The sequence below is a fragment of the Hemiscyllium ocellatum genome, chromosome 46, assembly GCF_020745735.1.
Source record: "Hemiscyllium ocellatum isolate sHemOce1 chromosome 46, sHemOce1.pat.X.cur, whole genome shotgun sequence".
Classification (NCBI taxonomy): domain Eukaryota; kingdom Metazoa; phylum Chordata; class Chondrichthyes; order Orectolobiformes; family Hemiscylliidae; genus Hemiscyllium; species Hemiscyllium ocellatum.
In genome coordinates this window covers 4299604-4326319 of record NC_083446.1, presented here as the reverse complement: position 1 = coordinate 4326319, position 26716 = coordinate 4299604, and the positions used below count along the sequence as shown (strand labels likewise).

Below are 26716 nucleotides of genomic sequence, written 5' to 3'. Positions count from 1 at the left end.
CAGAAAAGTTTCCATTGTTCAACGACCTGTATCCATCCCTTTTTAAATTGTATATACTTTTAATCACGATGCCCCTCAGCCCCCAACAGTAGTGAAAACAAGCCAAGTTTGTTTAACCTGTCCTCATAGTTAATACACTCGGATTCTCTCCAAGCCTCCACACACCCTTCCTAGTGTGGCAACAAGATCAGTGCACACTACTCTAAATGTCTCTGACTAGTGGGACTTGTCAACATGTATACTCAATGCCCCCCGGCTCTCGAAGGCTGGTAAACATTCGTTTATCAACTTATCCACTTGTGCTCACACTTTCAGGGAGCTAGAGACTTGCACCCGGAGGTCCCTCTGTATATGGAAGCTCCCAAGGGTCCTGCCATTTGCTGTAGTCTCATGCATACAGCTTTCACCAGCTCCCTCATAACCATGGGAGTGGGAACCCGCAGGAATGCAGTTTATGCAACCTCAGACGCTGGCGAAAGAAATGCCTGTGCAGGTTCACAAATACCACCTGAAGCAGCTGGCTGGCATCGGATCATATTCACATCAACAGATTCCTAGTTCCACTTCCTATGGATGGGGACTACTGGTTGGTCCTGTCGTTTATCTCGGGGCGGGGAGCGGGCACAGGGGAGTAAAGGGCACGAGCTTTAAGATCAGCTAGGGGAAGGAATGGGGTTAAAAACTAGAAGGGCACTGCTCCCATGCCCATTAAAGATCCCATTGCTAGAACGCCAACGAGGATTTGGTCAGCTCTGATGGTAGTCGAAGTGCACCTAGTCCTGTGATGACTAACCTTACTGCCCAATGAAGAACCAGTTCCTTTCCGATAAAAGCAAGGTCGGGTTACTGTGAGGCAGGGAAAACAAAATGCAACATTCCCTAAGGGAGCACCATTTTGAACCATGAGCAGCTGGACACACACCCTGACTGGGCCATCTAACCAACACCATCTAACACAGTCTCCAAAGATGGGCCAAAGGGCCCCTGCCATATCAACAGGAGGCGGGAACATTGGCGAAAGGGTTAAAGTCAGGCAAGGGAAGAAAGCAGGGGGAAAACAAAAAAAAACCAAATCTCTAAGCCGTGAGATGATGCCTCAGACACAACTGAGGTTCCACTGGCAGGCTGCTTTGTGAGGAAGTTTGAGCTGTTTGGCCAAGGCTGCTTTCTCAAACTGGGAATGGAGCCAACCTGGAACGATTAGGGAATAACCCTTTGACTGCCACATGCTCAATGCAAACTTCAAACAAACACAAGCCCCCAGTACAATTATACACCAGGATGAGCAGCTGCAGTCGTACTGTTCCTACTTCCAGACCAGAAGGTACATTGTTTGCAAACAGATCTAAAGTAGAAAGAGTATGCAGCCCATCTACAGAAACGACCTGCCATCATTTGTTTTTTTTAAACAGCTCTACGATTTAGGGTTCTACTATTCCTATACAGGGTCTGTTTTGATCCTTTAAGAATCTGTCAGACATCAGCCCTAAATATCCCACGCACAAGCTGAAACTATGCATGCTCCTTATCCAACTCTTCAAATTAAAGTAACACCAGTGTTTAACAATTACCCACTCCAAGCCCACATACCTGCTCTCCAGGTAAAACAGCACAAAACCTTGCTATCCAGAGATTCCACCCCTCTACCCTGAACTGTCCAGTGCCATCTTTGTGCCCTGAAGTCAGCGTGCAGCGATGTCTGAATAACGCACTGTACCAATTAAACCTGGTCCCTGGCTATGGTTTAGGCTTCCTGGTAACAGACGCACATCCACCCAAAGGTGCTCACCCTCCATCTCGGGTAACAAATCCCCTTATTAAAGGCCACCTCAGCACCCTTCATAATGTAATGAGGTTCCTTGCCTCCACCACCTCACAGGAAGCAGTCGGGGCATTTGGTGGGGGTGGTACGGCCTGGAACTCATTGCTTCAAAGAACAGTAGAGACAGAAACTTCCACCGTATCCTAAAAAAAGCCAGAATATGCCCTTATGGTGCCACAATTTAGTGGTGCAAGGACCAACAGCTAGAGGTGGGGTTAGGTTAGAGATCCCCCTTCGGTGAGTATGGACACAATGGGCTGAATAGTCTTTGGTGGCATAAATCTTCCTCAAATGTTTAGTCCATCAATGATTGGGAATGATGCTGGAGGGTGTATATTCCATGTTAAAGTGCCACAGGGAATTACAAAAACCTTTTCATCCCACTGATGAGAGGATTACAGGAGGAAGTGGTACCTGTTTAATTAATAGCCAATTGCTATTTGATAGCAAACAGCTCAGGCTTAAAAGTCAAACCGTAACAGACTGCCTCCTCACCTGGGGCCAACTGCACAGGCAGAGTAAACACGGGCGAGTCAGGTCACCAGTAACACTCACCCATGGTAGAAACCTGCACTGCCTTCTCAGCAAAAGGTGGCATGGGGGAGAAGGGCAATTGTGGCAGTTCAAACAACTCAGGGCAAGATTAAATCCAGGGAAGAGGCATCCCAACTACCCTCTGGGGAACCGAGGGGCCAAAACAGGGTCCCAGGGCCTCAGCATGGCAATACCATGTTGAAGAGAAGGAGTGGCAGACCTTAACAGGGCCAAGGAGAGTTGAACAGCTGTGGACACGTCACCATTGGGCAGCACTGTGGCGATAGCAATGCTGCATCACAGCGCCAGGGACCCAGGTTCAATTCCTGCCTCGGGCAACTGTCTGTGTGGAGTTTGCACATTCTCCCAGTGTCTGCGTGGGGTTTCCTCCGGGTGCTCCGGTTTCCTCCCACCACAGTCCAAAGATGTGCCGGTTCGGTGACTTGACCATGCTAAATTGCCCCGTAGTGTTATGTGCATTAGTCAGGGGTAAATGTCGGGGAATGGGTCTGGGTGGGTTGCTCTTCGGAGGGTCGGTGTGGACTTGTTGGGCCTGTTTCCACACTATCGGGAATCTAACCTAATCTAATTAACCCGAGACCAGAAGCGATATCAGAGAGGGAGGAATCACTACTGATCAGTGAACAGGCGACTGGTACAAGGCAAGATCTCGGACTCAAAATGCCATAACAATTAAAAGGAGGGCTGGCCCAGTGGTATTATCACTGGCCTTTAATCCAGAGACCCAGATAATGTTCTGGGGACCCAGCGAGGCAGGTGGTGGAATTTGAATTCAATTTATAAAAAAATCTGGCATTAAGAGTCTAACGATGACCATTGTTAATGGTCAGGAAAAACCCACCTGGTTCACTCGCCCTTACGGGAGGGAATCTGCCACCTTTATCTGGTTTGGCCTATGTTTTGACTCCAGACCTTCTATATATATCGCCATGTAACAGTCTACTGGACAATTAGGGATGGGATAACAAATGCGGGTTTAGCTTCATCCCGCGAATGAATTTTTAAAAATATTAAAAGCGAGGTAGTTTGGTGATCATTAATGGCACAAGGGAAGGCACGCTTACCAAAACACCACAGTGTCCTGCTCCAAGTCCCAACCAAACAGAGAAAGCAAGGTTTTGACTTAACACCTCACCCAAACAAGCAGTAAAACGTGGCACAGGAACTCTCCCCAACAGCTTTGTGGGGGTCGCTACACTACACAGGCTGCAGCAGCTCACCACCATCTGCACAGGCAATTGGGGATTGGAAATTAATGCTGACCCAGTCAATGGTGCCCCATGTCCCATGAAGAAAATTACTCAAGGGTAAGACTAATGCTATTGCATCCTCAAAATTCCAACATCCCCACTTCTGCAAGAGAGCCCCACCAACAGAATAATACCATTCCTCTTCCATCCACGTCTGGCCCATTTTGCCCTGTCTCCAGGGTCTCAGTGCTAGAGGTTCAAGGTTGTCTCTTCAGTCACAAGAGGATTGAGCATCCTACCACCTCTGTTATTATCATCAGCTCCCCCCTCACTTCAGTCAGAAAGTGGAACCACCCGTTTGGAGACACGAGAGTAAAGTCCAGGCCAACAGAGAAGTGGTACCACCTGCCTGCCCCTCAGGTAGGGGTCAAAGATCCTGCGCATGATCTCAATGTCCCAGAAAGCAATCACCCCCTCATCAACATCACAGCAAAGATAAATCTGGCTAGTCAACTTGCAGTTCACCACCTTTTTCTACAACAGCAGCTACACAAACTACTTCTGGTCTCCTTCCTACTGGAGGGATGCTGTAAAGCTTGGAAGGGCTCAGAAAAGATGGACAAGGATGTTGCCAGGGTTGGAGGATTTGAGCTACAGGGAGAGGTTGAACAGGCTGGGGCTGTTTTCCTTGGAGTGTTGGAGGCTGAGGGGAGAGTTTATTGAGGTTTATAAAATCATGAGGGGCATGGATAGGGTAAATAGACAAAGTCTTTTCCCTGGGGGCAGGGAGTCCAGAACTAGAGGGATATAGGTTTAGGGCAAAGATATAAAAGAGACCTAAGGGGCAACTTTTTCCACACGGAGGGTGGTACATGTATGGAATGAGCTGCTGGAGGATGCGGTGGAGGCTGGTACAATTGCCAACATTTAAAAGGCATCTGGATGGGTATATGAATAGGAAGGGTTTGGAGGGATATGGGCTGGGTGCTGGCAGGTGGGACTAGATTGGGTTGGGGTATCTGGTCGGCGTGGACGGGTGGGACCGAAGGGTCTGTTTCTGTGCTGTACATTTCCATTACTCTAAACAATAAAGCACAGACTGTAAAGGGTCTGGGGTTTGACAGGCGCTACAGAAATCTAAAGTTCTTCACATAAAAAAAATACTTAAACCGCACGATAAAGCTAGGTAGCCACAGCAGTTGCCTCCTGATGGCAGACAGCAACTTTGGATAAGCAGTGCTCAGTCAGGTGGCCACTAACCACGTCTTTCCCCACTCCCCCATCTCCCTCACCCCAAAAATCTTAAATAAGGTGCCACAAGAGGACCATACAGAGTCCTGGAAGGTAAGTCAGCGTTTGGACTTTTGCAGGCAAGACTTTCTTTTCAACAACTGGTGCTGGGGACGTTTTAAAGCCGAACATGCTGGAGGAGGGCTCAGTGCCGGCCAAGAGGCTCAACAGGAAATTCAACCGGTGACAACAAACATGGAAAGAACAGCTCAGTGTGCAAGTGTTAAAGTCCACTCCGGCCTTCAGTCCACAACAGGTCAAGAGACAATTCAGGGGAGGGCTCCTGGGCATGTTAACCACAGCCCAGTGACAGCAAGAGAGGTCAGCTCAGACGGTGATTATTCAGACAGGCTCCACAACTTAAATGAGACAGGATGGACAAAAAGTAACGACCACACGCCCTTCCCGGCGAATTCAAGGACCCTGTACCTCTAAGCAGGCTGTCCTGAATCCACAGGTCTGAGCTGAAGGCTTTGTCGCTGCTACTGGGCTGTGGTTAACGTGCCCAGGATACCCCCTCTCTCCACCCTTTTACAGGAATGAGGAACCAAAACAAGCCAAGAGCAGCCTGCTCCTGGCACAGAGCAACACTCCAATACTGACAGACCCTGACAAACCCAACAGTGATTTCCACAATAACAGAACCAAGAACTGTGGAGACTGGAAACCTGAAACAGAGGGTGTGTCAAGCTAAAACAAGTATATTATTTCAAGGCACAGTAAGGCCGTGAAAGAAATCTTATGGATATGCTGGGAGGTAACCAGAAGGTATGCAGAGTTTAACAACAGTGTGACAGTACTGATGGGGACAGGTCTGTCACTGTATAACAGGGGGTACAGTACTGGTGGGGACACGTCTGGCACTGTATAACACTGGGGTACAGTACTGATGGGGACAGGTCTGTCCCTGTATAACACTGGGGTACAGTACTGATGGGGTCAGGCCTGTCACTGTATAACACTGGGGTACAGTACTGGTGGGGACAGGTCTGTCCCTGTATAACACTGTGGAACAGTACTGATGGGGACAAGTCTGTCACTGTATAACATGGGGTACAGTACTGGTGGGGACAGGTCTGTCACTGTATTAACTGGGGTACAGTACTGATGGGGACAAGTCTGTCACTGTATAACATGGGGTACAGTACTGGTGGGGTCAGGCCTGTCACTGTATTAACTGGGGTACAGTACTGGTGGGGACAGGTCTGTCACTGTATAACATGAGATACAATACTGATGGGGACAGGTCTGTCACTGTATAACATGGGGTACAGTACTGATGGGGTCAGGCCTGTCACCGTAAAACACTGGGGTAACAGTACCGATGGGGACACATCTGTCACTGTATAACATGGGGTACAGTACTGATGGGGTCAGGCCTGTCACTGTATAACACTGGGGTACAGTACCGATGGGGACACGTCTATCACAGTATAACATGGGGTACAGTACTGGTGGGGACAGGTCTGTCACTGTATTACACTGGGGTACAGTACTGGTGGGGACACATCTGTCACTGTATAACACTGGGGTACAGTACTGGTGGGGACAGGTCTGTCACTGTATTACACTGGGGTACAGTACTGGTGGGGACACATCTGTCACTGTATAACACTGGGGTACAGTACCGATGGGGACAGGTCTGTCACTGTGTGGTCTTGACGTCCAGGTCTGTAAGTGGGTCTGGGAACAACCTGAAACGCATTAGCAGAACAGCCAGCATCCTCTCCAACGTGGTGCTGATTTGGGAAGTCTCCAACTCAATTTGCACCCTGCCAAGTTGGCTTTGTGGTGACATTTGGAGCCATGAGGGAAAAAGTTGTCAACACACCTACAGTACGGGGAGTGAGGGATGTTGGGAGACTCGACATCCAAGAGGCCACATCAACCAGGAGCGAGACTCGATCCTGTGTTTAAGAACTGGAATGGGTGTTGATTAGTCGAATGGCTCCACCTAGCAGAAGAACAGCAAATGGCAGTCTCCTGTACACAGTACAATCACGCAGCTTCCATCTAGAAAGACAGTCACTTCCACTGGCCCCTTCTCAGGTGGAACTCTGTTGCCTAACTTGAGACCCTGAAGGGATTTCTCTCAAGGAATATCAGATTTGGGGGAATCAAATCTAGACCTGCATTTTGATAGCAGTTCTTGAAACCAGTGGACATCCAGAGTGCTTAACAGCCAACGAAACATTTTTTTTAAGAAGTGGGGTCACTATTGTGATGTAGCACAGCCAGTCTCACTAACACCAGCGTGATGATGACCCATACTTTTCAGTGATATTGATTGAGGGATGTTGATGGTCCCCAGTACAGTGGGGAAGACAATCTCTCCACCCCACTCTGCTTCAAATAGTGCACACGGAACCCAACTGGTCTCAGTTCAACACCTCACCTGAAAGACAGCAGCTCTGCAGGTGCAGATTACCGCAAATGTAAATGCATACTGCTAAAAATGGTCAATATCAAGCCAAAATATCAGATTATCAGCCATGAATCATATCACAAGTGAAGAACATCACCCACAGCCCCAGTTCTGCCCCCCCTCCTCCAAATAAATAAAACACCCCTGTGCTGCAGAGACCTGGATATAGTCCTAAATCACAACAGCAACTGTATCTAGAACAGCACAGGATTCCTGAAGAAGGGCTCATGCCCGAAACGTCGATTCTCCTGCTCCTTGGATGCTGCCTGACCTGCTGCGCTTTTTCAGCAACACATTTTCAGCAAAGAACAATACATCACAAGAACAGGCCCTTCGGTCTTCCAAGCGTGAGCAGACACCTTTTGCTCTTCCAGACTAAAACTGGCTTCACTTACAGGATCCCTATCCCTCTATTCCCTTCCTAATCATGTATTTGTCCAAGTGTTTGTTGAAAACTGCTATTCTTCCACCAGATCCTCTGGCAGTGTGTTTCAGGACTCACCACCCTTTGCGTGAAAAGGCTGCCTCGCACATCTCTTTTAAATGCTGCACCCCCTCCACACCACGGGCCTGTGTGTTCTCTAGTAATTAGATTAGATTAGATTACTTACAGTGTGGAAACAGGCCCTTCGGCCCAACAAGTCCACACCGACCTGCTGAAGCACAATCCACCCATTCCCCTACATTTACCCCTTTACCTAACTATGGGCAATTTAGCATGGCCAATTCACCTGACCCACACAGCTTTGGACTGTGGGAGGAAACCGGAGCACCCGGAGGAAACCCAGGCAGACACGGGGAGAATGTGCAAACTCCAGAGTCGGAAATCGAACCCAGGTCTCTAGCGCTGTGAGGCAGCAGTGCTAACCACTGTGCCGCCCACAATTGACCCTACCACCTGGGGAAAAAAAAAAGCCTGATACATTATCCATGCCATACACAATCTTATAAACTTCTAACAGCTCGCTCCTCAACCCCCTGCATTCCAGTGAAAACAAACCCGGTCTATCTGACCTTTCTTCATAGCTAAACATCCCCCATACTAGGTAACCTCTGAAGTCAGCTAGACTCGAAATGTTAGCTTGCTCTCTCTCTGCCTGGTCTGCTGTGATCTCCAACATTTGTTGCTTTCTGTACCTCCAGGAAAACTGACAGGCTTAGAAGCAGAACGCAGATGGCCCAGGGAAACAATTGCAGGCACCGTTAAAAGACTGAGCAGTGAAATGCACGGGGCTCTGATTTTAACAATCAAGCAGACTATCGTTGACACGGCTGTTAGAAACTAGCAGCAGGCAGGAACGGGAACACAGGAACTCAATGCTGAAGGATCAGGCCACCATTTTGAGTTGGGGATACTAATTGCAAGGCTGTGCCCGCTGGATTTCAGCAGTACCATTCTCACCCTTCAACTGGGAATGAAGGGCATTCGAGCAGCCGATGTTCACTGGCCGGCTGCTACACACAGATGCAGCCGAGTCAGGTGGGGAACAGCTACTGTGCTCAATAACATGCTCAGTCGCGTTGACACCGGTCACACAGCAAGGCCAGATTATCGCCTTACCACCACCTGGTGGCCTTGCCTTCAGCAGCCCGGAGGCCCTAAGGCTCTGGAGATCCCTCCCTGAAGCCCTCCGCCCCTCACCAGTGCTCCTTCAATACACTCCTGAAAACCAACCTCTGCTCCCCTACTTCTTGTGCAGCCCAATGGCAAATTGTGTGATTACACTCCATGCAGGATTTTTACTGCATTAAAAGGTACTTGATATAAACGCAGGGGGTTAGAGCCAAGTTCTCAAGCAGCACCGATCTTAACTCAGTGGGGCTGAAACGGGGTTCATGCAAACTAGCTATCTTCAAACCTCTTGGGTAGATGAGCAAAGGGATCCTTGGCTTTGGGCTGGGAAGCCAGGGCCTCATCACAGGCATCCTGCTCCTCCTCTGGGGCTGGCTCCTCTTTCTTCTTCTCCTTCTTCTCGTGTGGCTTCGGTTCTTTCAGTTCCTTCGGTGCCTTCTCCTTCTTGGGCTGCAATTCGGCATACTTCTTGGCTGCCCGGAAAGGAAAGAGCCAGGGTTAACCACGCCTCGACCACCGCACTGAGACCGTGCGCAGACCACACCCTCACTCTGTCACACCCAGCTGCTGGGATACCTTCAATCTCACAGATGGTAGGTAGCTAGCTCCCAAACGCCCCTGTGTGGGAAGCTGCAACACAACGCCTCAGGGAAATCCCTGCCTACAAAAAGGGCAATTTTAGTTCTGCAAACTGACCTCAAAAAAAAAGCTCCCTCTGCACTGCCTCGTCAAGTTATCTCAGGACAAGTTCTTAACATGTTATCCGACACAGAAACGGTTACAATTGTTGAACAGAATGAAATCTTTAGCCCAAACACAGACCATTTCACTCAACAGGGCCATGATGGCGTTACCCCACAATTGCCTCCTTTCACTTCTTATTTGTGATCGCACCCCTTCAACACTCTGTTCACCCAGCTTTCCCTTGAGAGCTCAGTATATGTGCCCCAATGACATCCTGCTGCAGAATCCTACATTCCCAGCAAAGAGTTTTCTCCCGAATTCCCAATGGACTGCTCCCTAGCAGGAGCCAGAGTTCAGACCAGCCCCATCACTTCCCTTCTTGTATTGATAGTGCCAAATGGAATATCCAAATGTCCAACTGGTATAGCAGGGAGCAGTGTCAGTCCAGGCACCCAAACAGAGACTGGAAATCACAAAAGCATTCAATCCAAAAGGTCCAATCAAATCTGTGGCATTATACTTAATGAGACTGATCAATTTCCAAACTCAAACTCTTTGGAACATTTATAATCTGCTCTCCCATTTCAGTATTCAACATCAAGTCAGGTCAAGTACGGGGTTAGATACAGAGTAAAGCTTCCTCTACACTGTCCCCATCAAACACTCCCCAGGACAGGGACAGCACGGGGTCAGATACAGAGTAAAGCTTCCTCTACACTGTCCCCATCAAACACTCCCTAGGACAGGCTCAGCACGGGGTTAGATACAGAGTAAAGCTCCCTCTACACTGTCCCCATCAACATTCCCAGGACAGGGATAGCATGGGGTTAGATACAGAATAAAGCTCCCTCTACACTGTCCCCATCAAACACTCCCAGGACAGGGATAGCATGGGGTTAGATACAGAATAAAGCTCCCTCTACACTGTCCCCATCAAACACTCCCAGGACAGGGATAGCACGGGGTTAGGTACAGAGCAAAGACCCCTCTACACTGTCCCCCCAATCAAACACTCCCAGGACAGGGACAGCACAGGGTTAGATACAGAGTAAAGCTCCCTATACACTTTCCCCAGACACACTCAGGAAAGGGACAGCATGGGCTAAGATACAGAGTAAAGCTCTCTCGACACTGCCTCATCTGAAACTATCTCAGGGCAAGGGGTTGAATCTCGGATGTAAAATTAATGAGGATTTTTTTTTGGATTCATCATATCAACACTTACCGTCAAATTGTGCCATTTTATCGCACAACTTCACTTCCCCCAGGACAGCTTTGAACTGAGGTTGGTTAATACAGGTAATGAACCATCGGTTCATATTGGTGTAGGGCTGCCGGAAAGAGGGGTCCAGAACCTACACCGAGAGAGAGAGAGAGAAACCAGGATCAGATGGAGAAATTCCATCAAAAGCAAGCATTTACTTTCCCCTCAGAACTGGCGCTGCAGATTGACAGAATAAGACCCAGTATCACTTTGCTATTTGGAAGCCAGGCTCCCGGAGGGGTTGGGGAAGAGGTACAGGGAATAATAGGCCGATAGCAGCCTTCGACAGGACTGTCTCCACTGCTTAGCTGTTCTGATGAAAGATCATCGATCTGACTTACTGGCAGAGTTTCCACTCCCCAATGCAGCCTGCCCTGATGATTGTCAGCATTTTCTGATTTTACAGGACTTGGCTCCCTTCCCGGCTAATCCCAGACTGCTACTGCAGAGCCAGGTAAACAGGAGCCACTGCTCATGTCTCATGAGCTCTCAGCCAGTGTTCACACTTCACCCTGATGCAACCACTGTCATGTGGGTAAAACACAACCAGCAATGTGCACAGATACAGATCCAAAATGCGGTTACTTAGGTGCACTGATTTTAAACCGTGGAAGGTTGGGAGAGGATGGAGAACTGTCTGTTTCTCGCAAGAGTTGCAGGATTTCTAATTCACATCTAAATCTGGTGAATAAGCAGGGTTTCTATTTCACGCCTCATCCAAAGGGCAGCTCCTCTGACAGTGTAGCACTCCGGCAGGTGCAGACACTCAGAGCATCAACCTTCACTCAAATCTACAGCTAAGGGTAAAAAAGACCCTCTTGGGAGTTATCTACAGGCCCCCAAACAGGAGTCTGGATGTCGGATGTAGGTTGAATCAGGAGCTGAAATTGGCCTGTCGCAAAGATGTTACTACAGTTGTTATGGGGGATTTCAACATGCAGGTAGACTGGGAGAATCAGGACGGTATTGGACCTCAAGAAAGAGACTTTGTGGAGTGCCTCCGAGATGGATTCTTAGAGCAGCTTGTGCTGGAGCCTATCAGGGAGAAGGCAATTCGGGATCTGGTATTGTGTAACAAACCAGAATAGATCAGGGACCTCGAAATGAAGGAGCCATTGGGAAGTAGTGACCATAATACAATAAGCTTCAATCTGCAATTTGAGAGGGAGAGGGTACAGTCGGAAGTGACAATATTTCAGTTGAATAAAGGGAACTATGGAGCTATGAGGGAGGAGTTGGCCAAAGTTCAATGGTGCAATACCTTAGCAGGGATGACAGTGGAGGAACAATGGCAGATATTTCTGTGTATAATGCAGAAGATGCAGGATCAGTTCATTCCAAAAAGGAAAATAGATCCTGGGAGGAGGCACGGGTGGCCGTGGCTGACGAGGGAAGTTAAGAAACATACAATGTTAAAAGAGAAAAAGTAAAGCATCGCAAAGATAAGTGGGAAAATGAAGGACTGGGAAACTTTTAAAGAACAACAGAGGATTACTAAGAAGGAAATACACAGAGTTCAAAATGAGGTACGAAGGTAAACTGGCCAAAAATATAAAGGAGGATAGTAAAAGCTTTTTTAGGTATGTGAAAGGCAAAATAATGGTTAAGACTAAAATTGGACCCTTGAAGACAGAAGCAGGGAATATATTACGGGGAACAAAGAAATGGCAGAAGAATTGAATTGGTACTTCAGATCTGTGTTCACTGGGGAAGACACGAGCAATCTCCCTGAGGTAACAGTGGCTGAAGGACCTGAACTGAAGGGAATTTATATTTGCCAGGAATTGATGTTGGAGAGATTGTTAAGGCCTGATGGTCTACATCCCAGAGTACTGAAGGAGGTGGCTCGAGTAATCGTGGTTGCGTTAGTGATTACTTTCCAGAGTTTGATAGATTCGGGATCAGTTCCTGCGGATTGGAGGGTGGCTAATGTTATACCACTTTTTAAGAAAGGTGGGAGAGAGAAAGCAGGAAATTATAGACCAGTTAGTCTGACCTCAGTGGTGGGAAAGATGCTGGAGTCTATTATAAAGGATGGAATTATGACACATCTGGATAGTAGTAACAGGATAGGTCAGAAGCAGCATGGATTTATGAAGGGGAAATCATGCTTGACTAATCTTCTGGAATTTTTTGAGGATGTAACTCGGAAGATGGACAAGGGAGATCCAGTAGATGTAGTGTACCTGGACTTTCAGAAAGCTTTCGATAAAATCCCACATAGGAGGTTAGTGAGCAAAATTAGGGCACATGGTATTGGGGGCAAAGTACTAAATTGGATTGAAAATTGATTGGCTGATAGGAAACAAAGGGTAGTGATAAACGGCTCCATTTCGGAATGGCAGGCAGTGACCAGTGGGGTACTGCAGGGATCAGTGCTGGGACCGCAGCTATTTACAATATATGTTAGTGATATAGAAAATGGTATTAGTAATAACATTAGCAAATTTGCTGATAATACTAAGCTGGGTGGCAGGGTGAAACGTGAGGAGGATGTTAGGAGATTACAGGGTGACCTGGACAGGTTAGGTGAGTGGTCAGATGCATGGCAGATGCAGTTTAATGTGGATAAATGTATGGTTATCCATTTTGGTGGCAAGAACAGGAAGACAGATTACGACCTAAATGGAATCAATTTAGGTAAAGGGGCAGTACAAAGAGGTCTGGGTGTTCCTATACACCAGTCAATGAAGGTAAGCATGCAGGTACAGCAGGTAGTGAAGAAGGCTAATAGCATGCTGGCCTTCATAACAAGAGGGACTGAGTATAGAAGCAAACAAGTTCTTCTGCAGCTGTACAGGGCCCTGGTGAGACCACACCTGGAGTACTGTGTGCAGTTCTGGTCTCCAAATTTGAGGAAAGACATTCTGGCTATTGAGGGAGTGCAGCGTAGGTTCACGAGATCAATTCCTGGAATGGCGGGACTACCTTACGCTGAAAGACTGGAGCGACTGGGCTTGTATACCCTTGAGTTTAGAAGACCGAGAGGAGATCTGATTGAGACATATAAGATTATTAAAGGATTGAACACTCTGGAGGCAGGAAACATGTCTCTGCTGATGGGTGAGTGCCGAACCAGAGGACACAGTTTAAAAATACGGGGTAGACCATTTAGGACAGAGATGAGGAGAAACTTCTTCACCCAGAGAGTGGTGGGTGTGTGGAATGCTCTGCCCCAGAGGGCAGTGGAGGCCCAGTCTCTGGATTCATTTAAGAAAGAGTTGGATAGAGCTCTCAAGGATAGTGGAATCAAGGGTTATGGAGATAAGGCAGGAACAGGATACTGATTAAGGATGATCAGCCATGATCATATTGAACGGTGATGCAGGCTAGAAGGGCAGAATGGCCTACTCCTGCACCTATTGTCTATTGTCACAACGAGACTGGGAGCCCACTACAGAGGCCAGCACACAGCAAATGCAAGCCCCAGATTAACCCCGGCCCCTCCAGTGCTGGCACACTACCTGTTTATAGAGCCAGAGGAGAGAACAGACCACCGTGATGTCAGCCAGGGTGACCCGCTCGCCCACCAGGAAGGTACGGGTCTTCAGGTACTCGTTTAGAATACCGAGCACTTTCTTCACCTCCTCTTTGGAGTGTTCAGTGGCCTGTAAGAGAACAGTCACCAAATAAAACACAGCAGCTGTACATCCAAGATCCCACAATATTCAGAGACGGTGCCTTGACTCAGGAAATCCCCCATCCCAGGCAGCTCCTGGGCACTGTTTTAGAAACTGCCCCATCCTCTTCTGCTGAGAGTACTGACTGAGGTCACGATAGTTTATACCTTTCGTGGGCTCCTGGAGAGGGTTTTCCCCCCGCCCCAGGAGCTCTTTTTAATCGAGAATGATGCCATGATGTATGGGTGGCACAGTGGCTAGCACTGCAGCCTAGGGACACTGGTTCAATTCCACCCTGGGGCCACTGCCTGCATGGTGTTTGTACATTCTCCTAGTGACTGTACAGGTTTCCTCCAGGTGCTCCGGTTTCTTCCAACAGTCCAAAGACGTGCTGGTTAGGTAGACTACTTACAGTGTGGAGGCTAGGTGGATTAGCTTTGGGAAATGCAGGATTACAGGGATAGGGTAGGGAGTGCGTCTGGTCGAGATGCTCTTCGTGGTCTCGATGGGCTGCTTGGCCTGCTTCCACACTGTTGGGATACTATGATAGCAGTATTACCTCCTGCATTGTGATTTTTAATATTTTCTTCTTTAGAATACTAGGGTAACACAAACACCAAAGATTTTATACAGGTCTACACTACACATCGCAGCCTGGAATCCAAAATAAAACTTGTTAATGTATTTATATCTCTAAAATGCATACACCCATCCCACTCCCCAAATACAGAAGAACCTAGACTATCTGAAGCACGGTGGGGGGGGGGGGGGGGGGGGGGGGGTTGGAGTTTTTTTTTTGTTTGGTTAATTGAATTCCAGATAATACAGTTAGCCAAGCATCGTGATCCAGTTCAGATACTCTGCAATACGGTTACTCGAGGTTCCTCTGTAGCTCCCTGCCACCTCCTTGGCAGCTGTGGGATCCACTGTGCTGTTCCTATTCTCCCATATACCTTCACATCTAGAGACTCAGCACAGAACATTCAGTGATATGTTAAAAGTGATCAGTTCTCTTTCAAAACCGAAAGAACCACTACAGCTGTCAGTCAGAAACACAAACTGGAAAAGTTGCTGGAAAAGCTCAACAGGTCTGACAGAACCTGCAAAGAGAAATCAGGGTTGATGTTTAGCAATCGGTAACCTTCCTCAGAATGGGGCAACTGGATTCTGGGAAAGGATCCCTGGACCAGACGTGAAATATTAACTCTGATTTCTCTTCGCAAGATGCTGCCAGATCTGCAGAGCTTTTCCAGAAACTTCTACCTTTGTTTCAGCTTCCTTTCAAACTTGACAAACATAATTCACACAACCAAAATCGATCATGAAAGCAAACGCAAAGGCGACCAGATTTTAAGCTGTAATAAAGCAGTTTTCAAAGTGAGTTTAAGAGCTTGAGCCACGAATCTAAGTTTCTGTCCACAGACGTCCAACATCAGGAGAGCTTCTCCAGCACTTTGTTTGTATACAAAGGAAGCAGATTTGTTCCAGTCATGAAGCAGGGTGCAGCTGAAGATGGAGAACGTGAGAGATTATAGCCTGAATGTTCAACGCCAAATCGTCGGGCTCATTGGGGGAGGGAGACAGAGACAGACTCTGTGTGTGTGTGTGTCTGTGTGTGTGTGTCTGTGTGTGTGTGTCTGGGAGAAGATCAGTGAATTGAGGTACTGCCTCCCGATTTTCCCCTGACTGGCCATCCCTCTAATTATTTTTCCAGGGCATTTTGCAATCAAGAGTGGATTTGCCCAAGTGCATCTTGATTGTTGGTGCTAAACCACAGAGAGACATGGCACTTGCCGAAATCTCAGCTAAGTAGCCATCACTCCAGAGTCCAGACCATAGGAAGCTGCAGGTCACATCTGAATTTGTCTGTGATTTCTCACCAGCTCAGGGATCACGAAGCCAGACACAGACATCCACATGCCTGCATGCAGTGAGCAGGGATCTGGGGGCCGGGGCTGAACAGACAGCTGCCACCCTTCATGTGGAACCTGACCGCTTGCTGGTGAGGGCCGAGCTCCGGGTGTTCACTCACCTGCTTGTTGTACTGCATGATTCCAAGCGTAGGGAAGACCCATGTGCTGGCTGGGGGGATGATGTCGCTGTCTGCAAAGCTGACCCACTGGAGAACCTGGGCTGCTTCTTCCTTCGTCACCCCTCGGAGGGCATCATTCGCAACTGAGGTGGGGGAAATGGAAACAGTCAGTGGTTCCCAAAGTTGGGAATTACTAACACGTACGTACACTTAAAGCAACACCCTCCAAACCCCGATCTTCTTCATCCCTGCCCATGGCCCTATCCTTGTAGTCGTTTCTCACTATTCAGATTTCCCCTTAAACATACTGACACAATTCACCTCAACCATTCCCTGTAAGAGCATCTTTCACATTCTCTCCACACATTTCTCCTGAATTCGCAATCCGAGTGCTCAGTTCTAAGATGGAGTTATTCTTCAATAATCAACTGTCTAGGTTTGAATGAGCAAATGGGGAACTAAATTATACCCCATTTGATCACAGTTAGTTTTGAAAGCACCTTCTTTAGAAGGAACAGTGCAGATTATAAGACAGACAACAGGTGTATGATTGACAATGGCTTAAGTTAACAGAAACACAGGGAACAAGTAAAACAATTACACTCAAGGACACCACGCAGTTTAAAATGTTTTACTTCTTTCACAAAAAGCAGCATACTGGTTAGGGTGGATTGGCCGTGCTACATTGACCCATAGTGCCCAGGGATGTGCAGGTTAGGGTGGATTGGCCATGCTACATTGTCCCATAGTGCCCAGGGATGTGCAGGTTAGGGTGGGTTGGCCATGCTGAATTGTCCCATAGTGTCCTGGGATGTGCAGGTTAGGGTGGATTGGCCGTACTAAATTGTCCCATGGTGCCAAGGGATGTACAGGTTAGGGTGGGTTGGCCATGCTGAATTGTCCCATAGTGTCCTGGGATGTGCAGGTTAGGGTGGATTGGCCGTGCTAAATTGTCCCATAGTGCCCAGGGATGTGCAGGTTAGGGTGGGTTGGCCATGCTGAATTGTCCCATAGTGCCCAGGGATGTGCAGGTTAGGGTGGGTTGGCCATGCTGAATTGTCCCATGGTGCCCAGCAATGTGCAGGCTAGGGTGGATTGACCATGAGAAATTGTCCTATAGTGCCCAGGGATGTGCAGATTGGATATTAGTCTGGGATAAACAGGGTCTGGGTTTGGGTGGGTTACTCTTCAGAGGATCGATGTGGACTTGTGCCTGTTTCCACTCTGTAGGGATTCTAGAACATGCAACATGTTTATTTTGAGCTTGATTTGGTTTTAGATATTGACAGTTGTTGTGGAGTCACACAGGGTTTATTTAATTATAACATATCGATAGGCTTTGGAGAACACGCAACGGGGGCAGACCGTAGCAAGTGACTGGCTTATCTAAGAACGAATCAGGAGACAATACAAAGAGACACTGTGATTTGCTATTAAAGGAACCAACCAGTATCAGACAAACATCACACCAGCCAATCCACGATTGGGAGTCAACTTCTCAAGCACGAATAAGCCAATCAGAATTCAGGTTGTCTCAGCATGGTCCAAAGCAGGGAGGGGAGGGAGGGATGGACTGGCTCGCACAGGCTAACACCTGATGACTCAACGCACAAAGAAGGAGATGGATCTGAACCCATAAGGTTGACCAGTTCAGTGCGTTGTGCATGTACTGCCTCTTCTGTTACCATATTTCAGAGAGGAAACCCACTTTTGGGTTTCAGACATTGACGTCCATTCCTCTTGAGAGGTGCTGCGGACTCTGCATCCATTTCAACAACGTATACCATGCAGAGGCGCGTTTTTCTGACCTGTCTTCCTGGCTATTTTCCACTGATGCCTCCTTTAGGCTTCTGAACCAGAGGAGACAAGCTCGATTGTAAAACAGAAAAACACCAATTTAAAATCAATTAATTCAAGTACAGGGCCAGGGACCAGGAAGCTGCCGCGAAGGTACATTTCCCACTGAAATCAATGGGTTCGGGCTTCTGAGGTAGGACTTGGAACATAACCTCTGTAGGTATTTTAAGCCGGGGGAGGAGGAAGAGGAGGAGGAGGACTACTGTAAATAGTTGTGATCTGAGATGCATTGCCTGAACAAATGACGGTTACTGATTCAGTAGGAACTTGCAAAGATCTGGATGGGGAAACGTGCGGGTGAAGGAGACAGGACTGATTGGAGAGCAATGTCTCCACAGACTTACTCTCACAGTTAACCCACTTCAACATCTCCAATGTCACCTTACCATAGTAAGCGATGGCATTGCTCTCGAAGATGCAGAATCCATCATCACCTTCAAAAGCTGGAACCTGGAACAGAGGGCAATGACAGACTGAACAACGTAAGGAGTAGTTAACGGCGCTAGCTCAGGATGCTAACACCAGGCAGAAACGCTTTCTCCTCACCCCCCCCCACCTCCGCTCCAAACAAGACCCTGTCATTTCTGAGGAGCATCAGCTCTGACAGCAGCCACACTGCAACTCTCTTCATCCCGCACAACCTTCTGAGTGGATTGTCCAGTTTATCAGTCAGCCCATAGTCAGCCATGAAACCAAATTCAGGGAGAGGAATTCAGGAGAGTGGAACTTAGGTAGAAGGTCAGTCACGATAGAGTCAGAGATTTACAGCATGGAGAGAGACCCTTTGGTTTCTTCACCAAGTACCTATTTACTCTAGTCCCATTTCTCAACACTTAACCTGTGAGTCTACGTGCTATGGTATTGTGGTATTCATCCAAGTGGTCACCATGGGAAGTGATGATTCCAGCAATTACCAGCTTTTCAGACAGAGTTCCAAATACCTACTGCACTCTGGGGGATTAAAAAACTCTGTTAAATCAATTCCCACTGACACCGAGCCCACTGAGAGAGAAGGTTTCTTTCAATTACATTTCAAACAGGCCAAACTATCTAGTCGCTCTTCAAGCTGAAAAGATCCATGTAGGTAACATTCTGGTGAGTCATCTCTGCACCTTCTCAGGTCCTTCCTATAGCAATGTGGTCAGAATTAGATGCCGTACTCTGGCCTAACCAATGTCTTATACAGATCCATCATAACCACCCTGCTCCTGTATTCAATGCATTCTTAATCACCACTTACATTTCCTACAGTGCTCCCATTCATCACGTACTCTCAGTGTGTTAGTCCTTCCAAAAAGCACCACCTCACTCCTCTCCCTGATTAATTCTATTCACCAATGTTCATCTGACCAGCCTGTATACATCGTCCCAACAGACTAAAACTTTCTTCCTCACTATCCAACCCAGGCCACTGGTGAACTTACTGTATATACATTCATGTCTCGATCATTGATGCATACAGCGAACAACAATGGGACCAAGACTGAACACCTACAGTAGGAGAGTGGACACAGGCTTCCAATCACAAGAATAACCTCTGACCATCACCCCCTGCCTACAGCCACTAAGCCAATTCTGGATCCAACTTTCCCAAGTGACTTGAATCCCACAGGCTCTGACTGTGCGACCCAGACTGGACCCAATCACCTCAACGAGGGCTTTCAATTACTTTGCCGATAAGCCCCAAAATTCAGCTGCTGTTGATTCCAACAAGAGCACGGCACAAATTCCCTGTGACCTTAACAACCAGACCACAGCAAATCCTTTCAAAGCTGCAGGTTACACACTGCGCCTTCGAGAAGCAGCATTCTTACAAAGAACTTGTACACATAAGGATATTCGATGGGTGACTGATAACTGGGTTAATGGTTGGTACTGCTGAATGGATCAATTTCTAAGAGTTCCGGCAACTCAAAACCAGGCATCAAGATGCCATGGACAATATTGCCTAGGAACCTTCCAACCAAAGGGATGAACTCAGATTTCTCCAGTTTCCTCATTTCCCCTCCCTCCACCTTGTCTCAGTCAAATCCCTCAAACTCAGCACCGCCCTCCTAACCTGCAATCTTCTTCCTGACCTCTCCGCCCCCACCCCACTCCGGCCTATCACCCTCACATTGACCTCCTTCCACCTATCTCATCTCCAACGCCCCTCCCCCAAGTCCCTCCTCCCTACCTTTTATCTTAGCCTGCTTGGCACACTCTCCTCATTCCTGAAGAAGGGCTTATGCCCGAAACGTCGAATCTCCTGTTCCTTGGATGCTGCCTGACCTGCTGCGCTTTTCCAGAAACACATTTTCAGCTCTGATCTCCAGCATCTGCAGTCCTCACTTTCTCCACAATCAACAAGATACATCAACAGGAATTCGGCAATTTTAAAAATGAACTATCCTGGATAAAACAAGAGGCAGGTCAGCATCAGAACTTGAGTGCAAGTCTCTCAGATTTAAACTGTCCACAATACTGCACTCCACCAATACTACACCGGAGTCACAGCCCAATCGGAATTGGGCGTGAAATAGGGAAATATTTTTAGAGACCTGGAAGATACTTTCTAACCAACCTGTTTGGAAAGGTTATTACACAACTCTGGAGTAGATCAAACCTAATCTGAGTCCCCTGACTCAGATATGCACCCTAAAAGATCCGGTCTTACAATACAAACTTCAGAGCTGAAAATGTGTTGCTGGTTAAAGCGCAGCAGGTCAGGCAGCATCCAAGGAACAGGAAATTCGACGTTTCGGGCATAAGCCCTTCATCAGGAAACTCCATGCAAGCATCTGAAAAGGGTGCTCAGGGCAAACGGACACTGAACGGATAGGGTAATGAGAGCACCAGACCATCAAGTCCCTTGAACCTGCTCCACCACTCCATACGATCCATGCCCACCTTGCCTGCCCACTCATAACCCTGGGCAAAAAGGCCGAACATATTCAAGGCTGAGATGATCCCTGACCCAGACTCCATTGCTTCCTGGGGAAGAAGGTTCCAAAGTTAGAGGAAATTCCCTCATCGCCATCATAAAAAGAGCAGCCCCAAAGTGTGAAACTGTGTCCTCTTCATTCCCATTCCCGAAAGGGGAAAACATCCTCTCAGCATCCCACCCCACCAAACTCACCTCTCAAACAGGATCACCTCTCATTCTACTCTCACGCGACGAGTACCACCAACCTACTGAACTTTTCCGTCAGCCCAGGAACGAGCAAAATGAACCTTCGTTGAACTGCACCCAATGCAATTACATCCCTCCTTAAGAAATGAGACCAAAACTATATGGCAGACTCTAGTTTCAGGCTCACCAATGCCTTGTACAGTTCCACACCTATATTCCACCCCCTCGATAAAGGGCAAATGGGGGTTAAGGTTCAGATCAGCCACTGAATAATGATGGAATAGACCCAATGGTCCCTGCTGTACAAACCAGAGGGTTCTGAATCTGGGGAGAGTGTGCGTTGCTCAGGTTGCACACACCAGAGTCATCCACCTGCCACATTAATGACTAGGTAAAATCACATTTGCTCTGGGACATGGGCACCAACGTTGCTGATACCAACAGGATGCCTTGATCCAGAGCAAGGTCATGACTGCATCAAGCACAACCCCTGTTCCTCAGCCTGGCAGAACCCGACCAGGGCAAGTGCACTTGATGTCAGACAATCCGGCACCGCACCCCAACAGCCCAAGTGAGAGACCGGAATAATTCAGGATTGGTGTAGTGGCAAGGATACATGTTAGAATCACTGAAAAATGGAGAAAGGAGTGTAACATTAGCAAACTCCACGTCTTCGAAACCAGCATGGAGAAGGATGAGGGAGAACATATAAATGGGAACACCTCCCATTGCAAGCACCCTCCAAGTAACACTACAATAACTCAGAAACATATCAGCTGTTCCTTCAAGATCCTGGAACCCTCTTCCTAATAGCACAAGTGTCTCGACACCACACGGACAACAGCAGTCCATGACAGTTCACCATTACCTTCTCCAGGGGCAATTAAGATAATAAAGTGTGCGTCAGGGACATAAAAGACGAGTTGAAGGAAAGCAATAGAAGACGACAGCCCCCACCCCAACAATCTCTCCGCAGCAGAGTAGAATATACCAATTCACAACAATATTACAGCTGTACAAGACATTGGAGAGGCCACATTTGGAGTACCACACACAGTTTGGGTCACGCTACTATAGAGAAGACTTTATTAAAGTAGAAAGAGTGCAGAAAAGATTTACTAAGATGCTACCTGGCTGGGAAGATTTGAATTACAAAGAGAGGCTGGATAGAGTTGAGGGGGTGACCTGAGAGAGATCAATTGAGATATGGATAAGGTAGATAGCCACCAGCCTTTCCCCACGACAGGGGAGTCGAAAACTAGAGGGCATGAGCTTAAGGTCATACACAAAAGGACATAGAGGAGCAATTTCGACAGGTACATGGATGGTACAGCATAGGTTGGAGGGATATGAACTAAACGCATGCAAATGGCACTAGATTAATTGTGAAAACTGAGCAGCATGGGCCAGCTGGGCTGAAGGGCCTAGTGTCATGCTGTAAATTTCTATGACTCTATGATCCAGAGATGGTACGGTTTCTTAAGTGATGGTAAAGTGACTTATTATCTGTTCATGGATTGTAGTTTACTCATGCCTTCCACCAACCCCCATCCACTCTTTTCAATACATTCCTCTTTAAGAGTGAGATTTGGAGAGCTACAACTGATAGAGGAGGGCAGAGAGCAAAAGGTGCAGAGAGTCGGGGGGGGGGGGGCCGCCGGGGGGAGCAAGAGCGAAAGGTGGGGAGAGTCCATGATGCAACTGGGGTATGTGTGTGTGTGTGGGTGGCTGGCTGTGGGGGGAGGTGTGTGGACGGGGGGAGGTGTGTGGACGGGGGTGAAGAGGCGGGCAGGGGTGTGTGTGTGTGGATGACTGGCTGGTGGGTGGGGGGGGGGGTGAAGGGGTGTCTGGGTTGGGGTATCTGTGTGGGTGAGGGGAGTGAAGAGGTGTGTGGGTGGGGGCATGTAGGTGTGGATGGCTGGGTGAGTGGGGGTGAAGGGGTGTCTGGGTGGGGGTAGGTGGGTGGAGGTATCTGGGTGGGAGGGGGGTGAAGGGGTGTGAGAGGGGTAAAGGGGTGCTTGGGTGGGTGGTGGTGGGGGGGTGAAGGGGTGTCTGGTGGGTGGGGGTGTGTAGGTCTGGGTGGGAGTGTGTGTGGGTGTCTGGGTGGGTGGGGGTATGAAGGGGTGGGGTGTGTGTGGGGGGGGTGAAGGGGTATCTGGTGGGTGGGGGTGTGTGGGTGAAGGGATGTGTGGGTGGGGGTATGGGGGTGGGTGTGTGTGTGGGTGTCTGGCTGGGTGGGGGTGGGTGTCTGGGTGGGGGTGTGTGTCTGGGTGGGTGGGGGGGTGAAGGGGTGTGTGGGGGGGTAAAGGGGTGCTTGGGTGGGTGGTGGGGGGTTGAAGGGGTGTCTGGTGGGTGGGGGTGTGAAGGGGGTGTGTGTCTGTGTGGGGGTGTCTGGGTGGGGGGTGGTGTCTGGGTGGGGGGGGTGTGTCTGAGTGGGGTGTCTGGGTGGGGGTGTGTGTATGGGTGGGTGGGGGGTGTCTGGGTGGGGGTGTGTGTATGGGTGGGTGGGGGGGTGTCTGGGGTGAAGGGGTGTCTGGTGGGTGGGTGTGTGTCTGGGTGGGGGGGGTGTGTGAGGGGGTCTGGGTGAGTGGGGGTGTGTCTGTCTGTGTGGGGGGATGTGTATGGGTGGGTGGGGGGGTGGTGTCTGGGTGGGGGGGGTGTGTCTGTGTGGGGGGATGTGTATGGGTGGGTGGGGGTGTGTGTCTGGGTGGGGGGATGTGTCTGTGTCGGGGGATGTGTATGGGTGGGTGGGTGGGGGGGTGGTGTCTGTGTGGGGGGGGTGTGTCTGTGTGGGGGTGTGTGGGGGTGGGGGGGTGAGGGGGTCTGGGTGAGTGGGGGTGTGTCTGTCTGTGTGGGGGGATGTGTATGTGTGGGGGGATGTGTATGGGTGGGTGGGGGGGTGGTGTCTGGGTGGGGGGGGGTGTCTGTGTGGGGGGATGTGTATGGGTGGGTGGGGAGGTGGTGTCTGGGTGGGGGGGGTGTGTCTGTGTGGGGGGATGTGTATGGGTGGGTGGGGAGGTGGTGTCTGGGTGGGGGGGGTGTGTCTGTGTGGGGGTGTCTGGGGGTGGGGGGGGGGTGAGGGGGTCTGGGTGAGTGGGGGTGTGTCTGTCTGTGTGGGGGGATGTGTATGTGTGGGGGGATGTGTATGGGTGGGTGGGGAGGTGGTGTCTGGGTGGGGGGGGGTGTGTCTGTGTGGGGGTGTCTGGGGGTGGGGGGGGGGGGTGTGCAGGGATCTCCCCCCCTCAGCCTGGAGCAGGATCCGTCTGTCCCCCCTCCCGCCCCCGCCCCAGAGGCGGCTGTCCCCGAGCCCCGCTCGCTCACCTTGCCCAGGGGGAACTTGTGCAGGAAGGCGGCGCTCCTGTTGGTCTGGCCGAAGGTGAAGTGCGGGGGCCCGCTGTGGAGCCGCAGCTTGGAGCCGCTGTACTGGGCGGCGATCAGCGCCTTGAAAGCCCGCCAGTTCTCCGGGTAGGAGTAGAGGATCTGTGGGAAATGGAGGCACACAGCTCAGTGAGGAAGGCCCGCCGAGGTGTGGCGGCCGCCAGCCGGCCGCTCGGAGCCGGGATGGCGCCGATACACCGCGGATTGTAACCGGCAGCGTCCACTTACCCCGCCCGCCATCTTGCCCAGGCCGCCGAAGAGGGAGAGAGAGAGCGCCACCTGACTGACGGCACTGTCGTAAACCGAGGCTGGGGGGGCGTGGCCTCTGGAAATGATTGACAGCAGTCAGTCTGACCCAGAGCTAAAGGCTGCAGAGACACAGGACATTAGCTCCAAGTCTGCACCCACACCACTCCTCCAGTGGGGAGTGGCACACATGCTGGAAGGTTTGAGCTATAGGGAGAGATGGACAGCACAGAAACCGACCCTCATGTCCTCCATGCCGACCAAATATCCAAAATTTAATCCAGTCACATATGCCAGCATTTGACCCATATCCCTCTAAGTAAAAACAATGACTGCAGATGCTGGAAACCAGATTCTGGATCAGTGGTGCTGGAAGAGCACAGCAGGTTCAGGCAGCATCCAACGAGCAGCGAAATCGACGTTTCGGGCAAAAGCCCTTCATCAGGAATAAAGGCAGTGAGATGGAAGCATGGAGAGATAAGCTAGAGGGGGGTGGGGGGGGGGAGAAAGTAGCATAGAGTACAATGGGTGAGTGGGGGAGGAGATGAAGGTGATAGGTCAGGGAGGAGAGGGTGGAGTGGATAGGTGGAAAAGAAGATAGGCAGGTAGGACAAGTCCGGACAAGTCATGGGGACAGTGCTGAGCTGGAAGTTTGAAACTAGGATGAGGTGGGGGAAGGGGAAATGAGGAAGCTGTTGAAGTCCACATTGATGCCCAGGGGTTGAAGTGTTCCGAGGCTTATCTCTCCATGCTTCCAGCTCACTGCCTTTATTCCTGATGAAGGGCTTTTGCCCGAAACGTCGATTTCGCTGCTCGTTGGATGCTGCCTGAACTGCTGTGCTCTTCCAGCACCACTGATCCATATCCTTCTAAACCCACACATACCTATCCCTGTTCACATACCCATCCAGGTGCCTATTAAATGTCCTAAGCGCACTCACTTCCCCTGGTAGATCACTCCATACACGCACCACCTTCTGTGTGAAAAAGTTACCTCTTAGATCCCTTTTAAATCTTTCCTCTCACCTTAAACCTTTGTCCTCTAGTTTTGGACTTCCCCACCTTGGCTGTTCACCCCATCCATTCCCCTCATGACTTTATAAATCTCGATAAGGTCACCTCTCAGCCTGTGATGCTCCAAGGAAAACAGCCCCAGCCTATTCAGCCTCTGCTCCAGCCCTGGCAACATCCTTGTAAATCTTTTCTGAACCCTTTCAAATTTCACAACATCCTTCCTACTTCTGTTCCATTTCTTGGTTTATTAAAATTATGAGCCTGGTTACAGGATTGCTAATTCAGGGAGTCACATAGCTGAATTCTTCAGAACTACAGTCAGACCCAACAGTGAATACCCTTTGACTGCTGTGCTAAATCCATCTCCTATTGTAGCTATTTGTACTGAGGGAATGTTGGAGATTGGATCATTTTGTGCAACGATACATTTTAGTTTAATGTTTCAATTGAAAGATTGCATTTCTGACAGTAAAGATCTCCCTCAGCACTGATCTGCTGACAGTGCAGTGCTCTCTCAGCACTGACCTTCTGACAGTGTGGCACTCCCTCAGCACTGACCCTCTGACAGTGCCCTTTCCCTCAGCACTGTCCCTCCGACAATGCCCAATCCCTCAGTAGTGACCCTCCAACACTGCGGTGCTTCCTTAGAACTGA

The 26716-nt window shown here is 49.3% G+C and overlaps 1 protein-coding gene across 1 annotated transcript in view; it reads right to left on the bottom strand.

The window, feature by feature from the left end:
- Positions 1-25109, bottom strand: part of eef1g (eukaryotic translation elongation factor 1 gamma) — a 30850-nt gene extending 5741 nt beyond the window's left edge. The window contains exons 1-7 of the mRNA XM_060855471.1: positions 25031-25109; positions 24746-24904; positions 18699-18762; positions 16456-16598; positions 14268-14411; positions 10765-10894; positions 9142-9328 (exon numbers count right to left, since the gene is read on the bottom strand). Of these exons, the coding sequence (XP_060711454.1) occupies positions 9142-9328; positions 10765-10894; positions 14268-14411; positions 16456-16598; positions 18699-18762; positions 24746-24904; positions 25031-25042 (839 nt within the window). The 5' untranslated portion in view covers positions 25043-25109. The remainder of the gene's footprint in view (positions 1-9141; positions 9329-10764; positions 10895-14267; positions 14412-16455; positions 16599-18698; positions 18763-24745; positions 24905-25030) is intronic.
- Positions 25110-26716: the final 1607 nt, after the last annotated feature.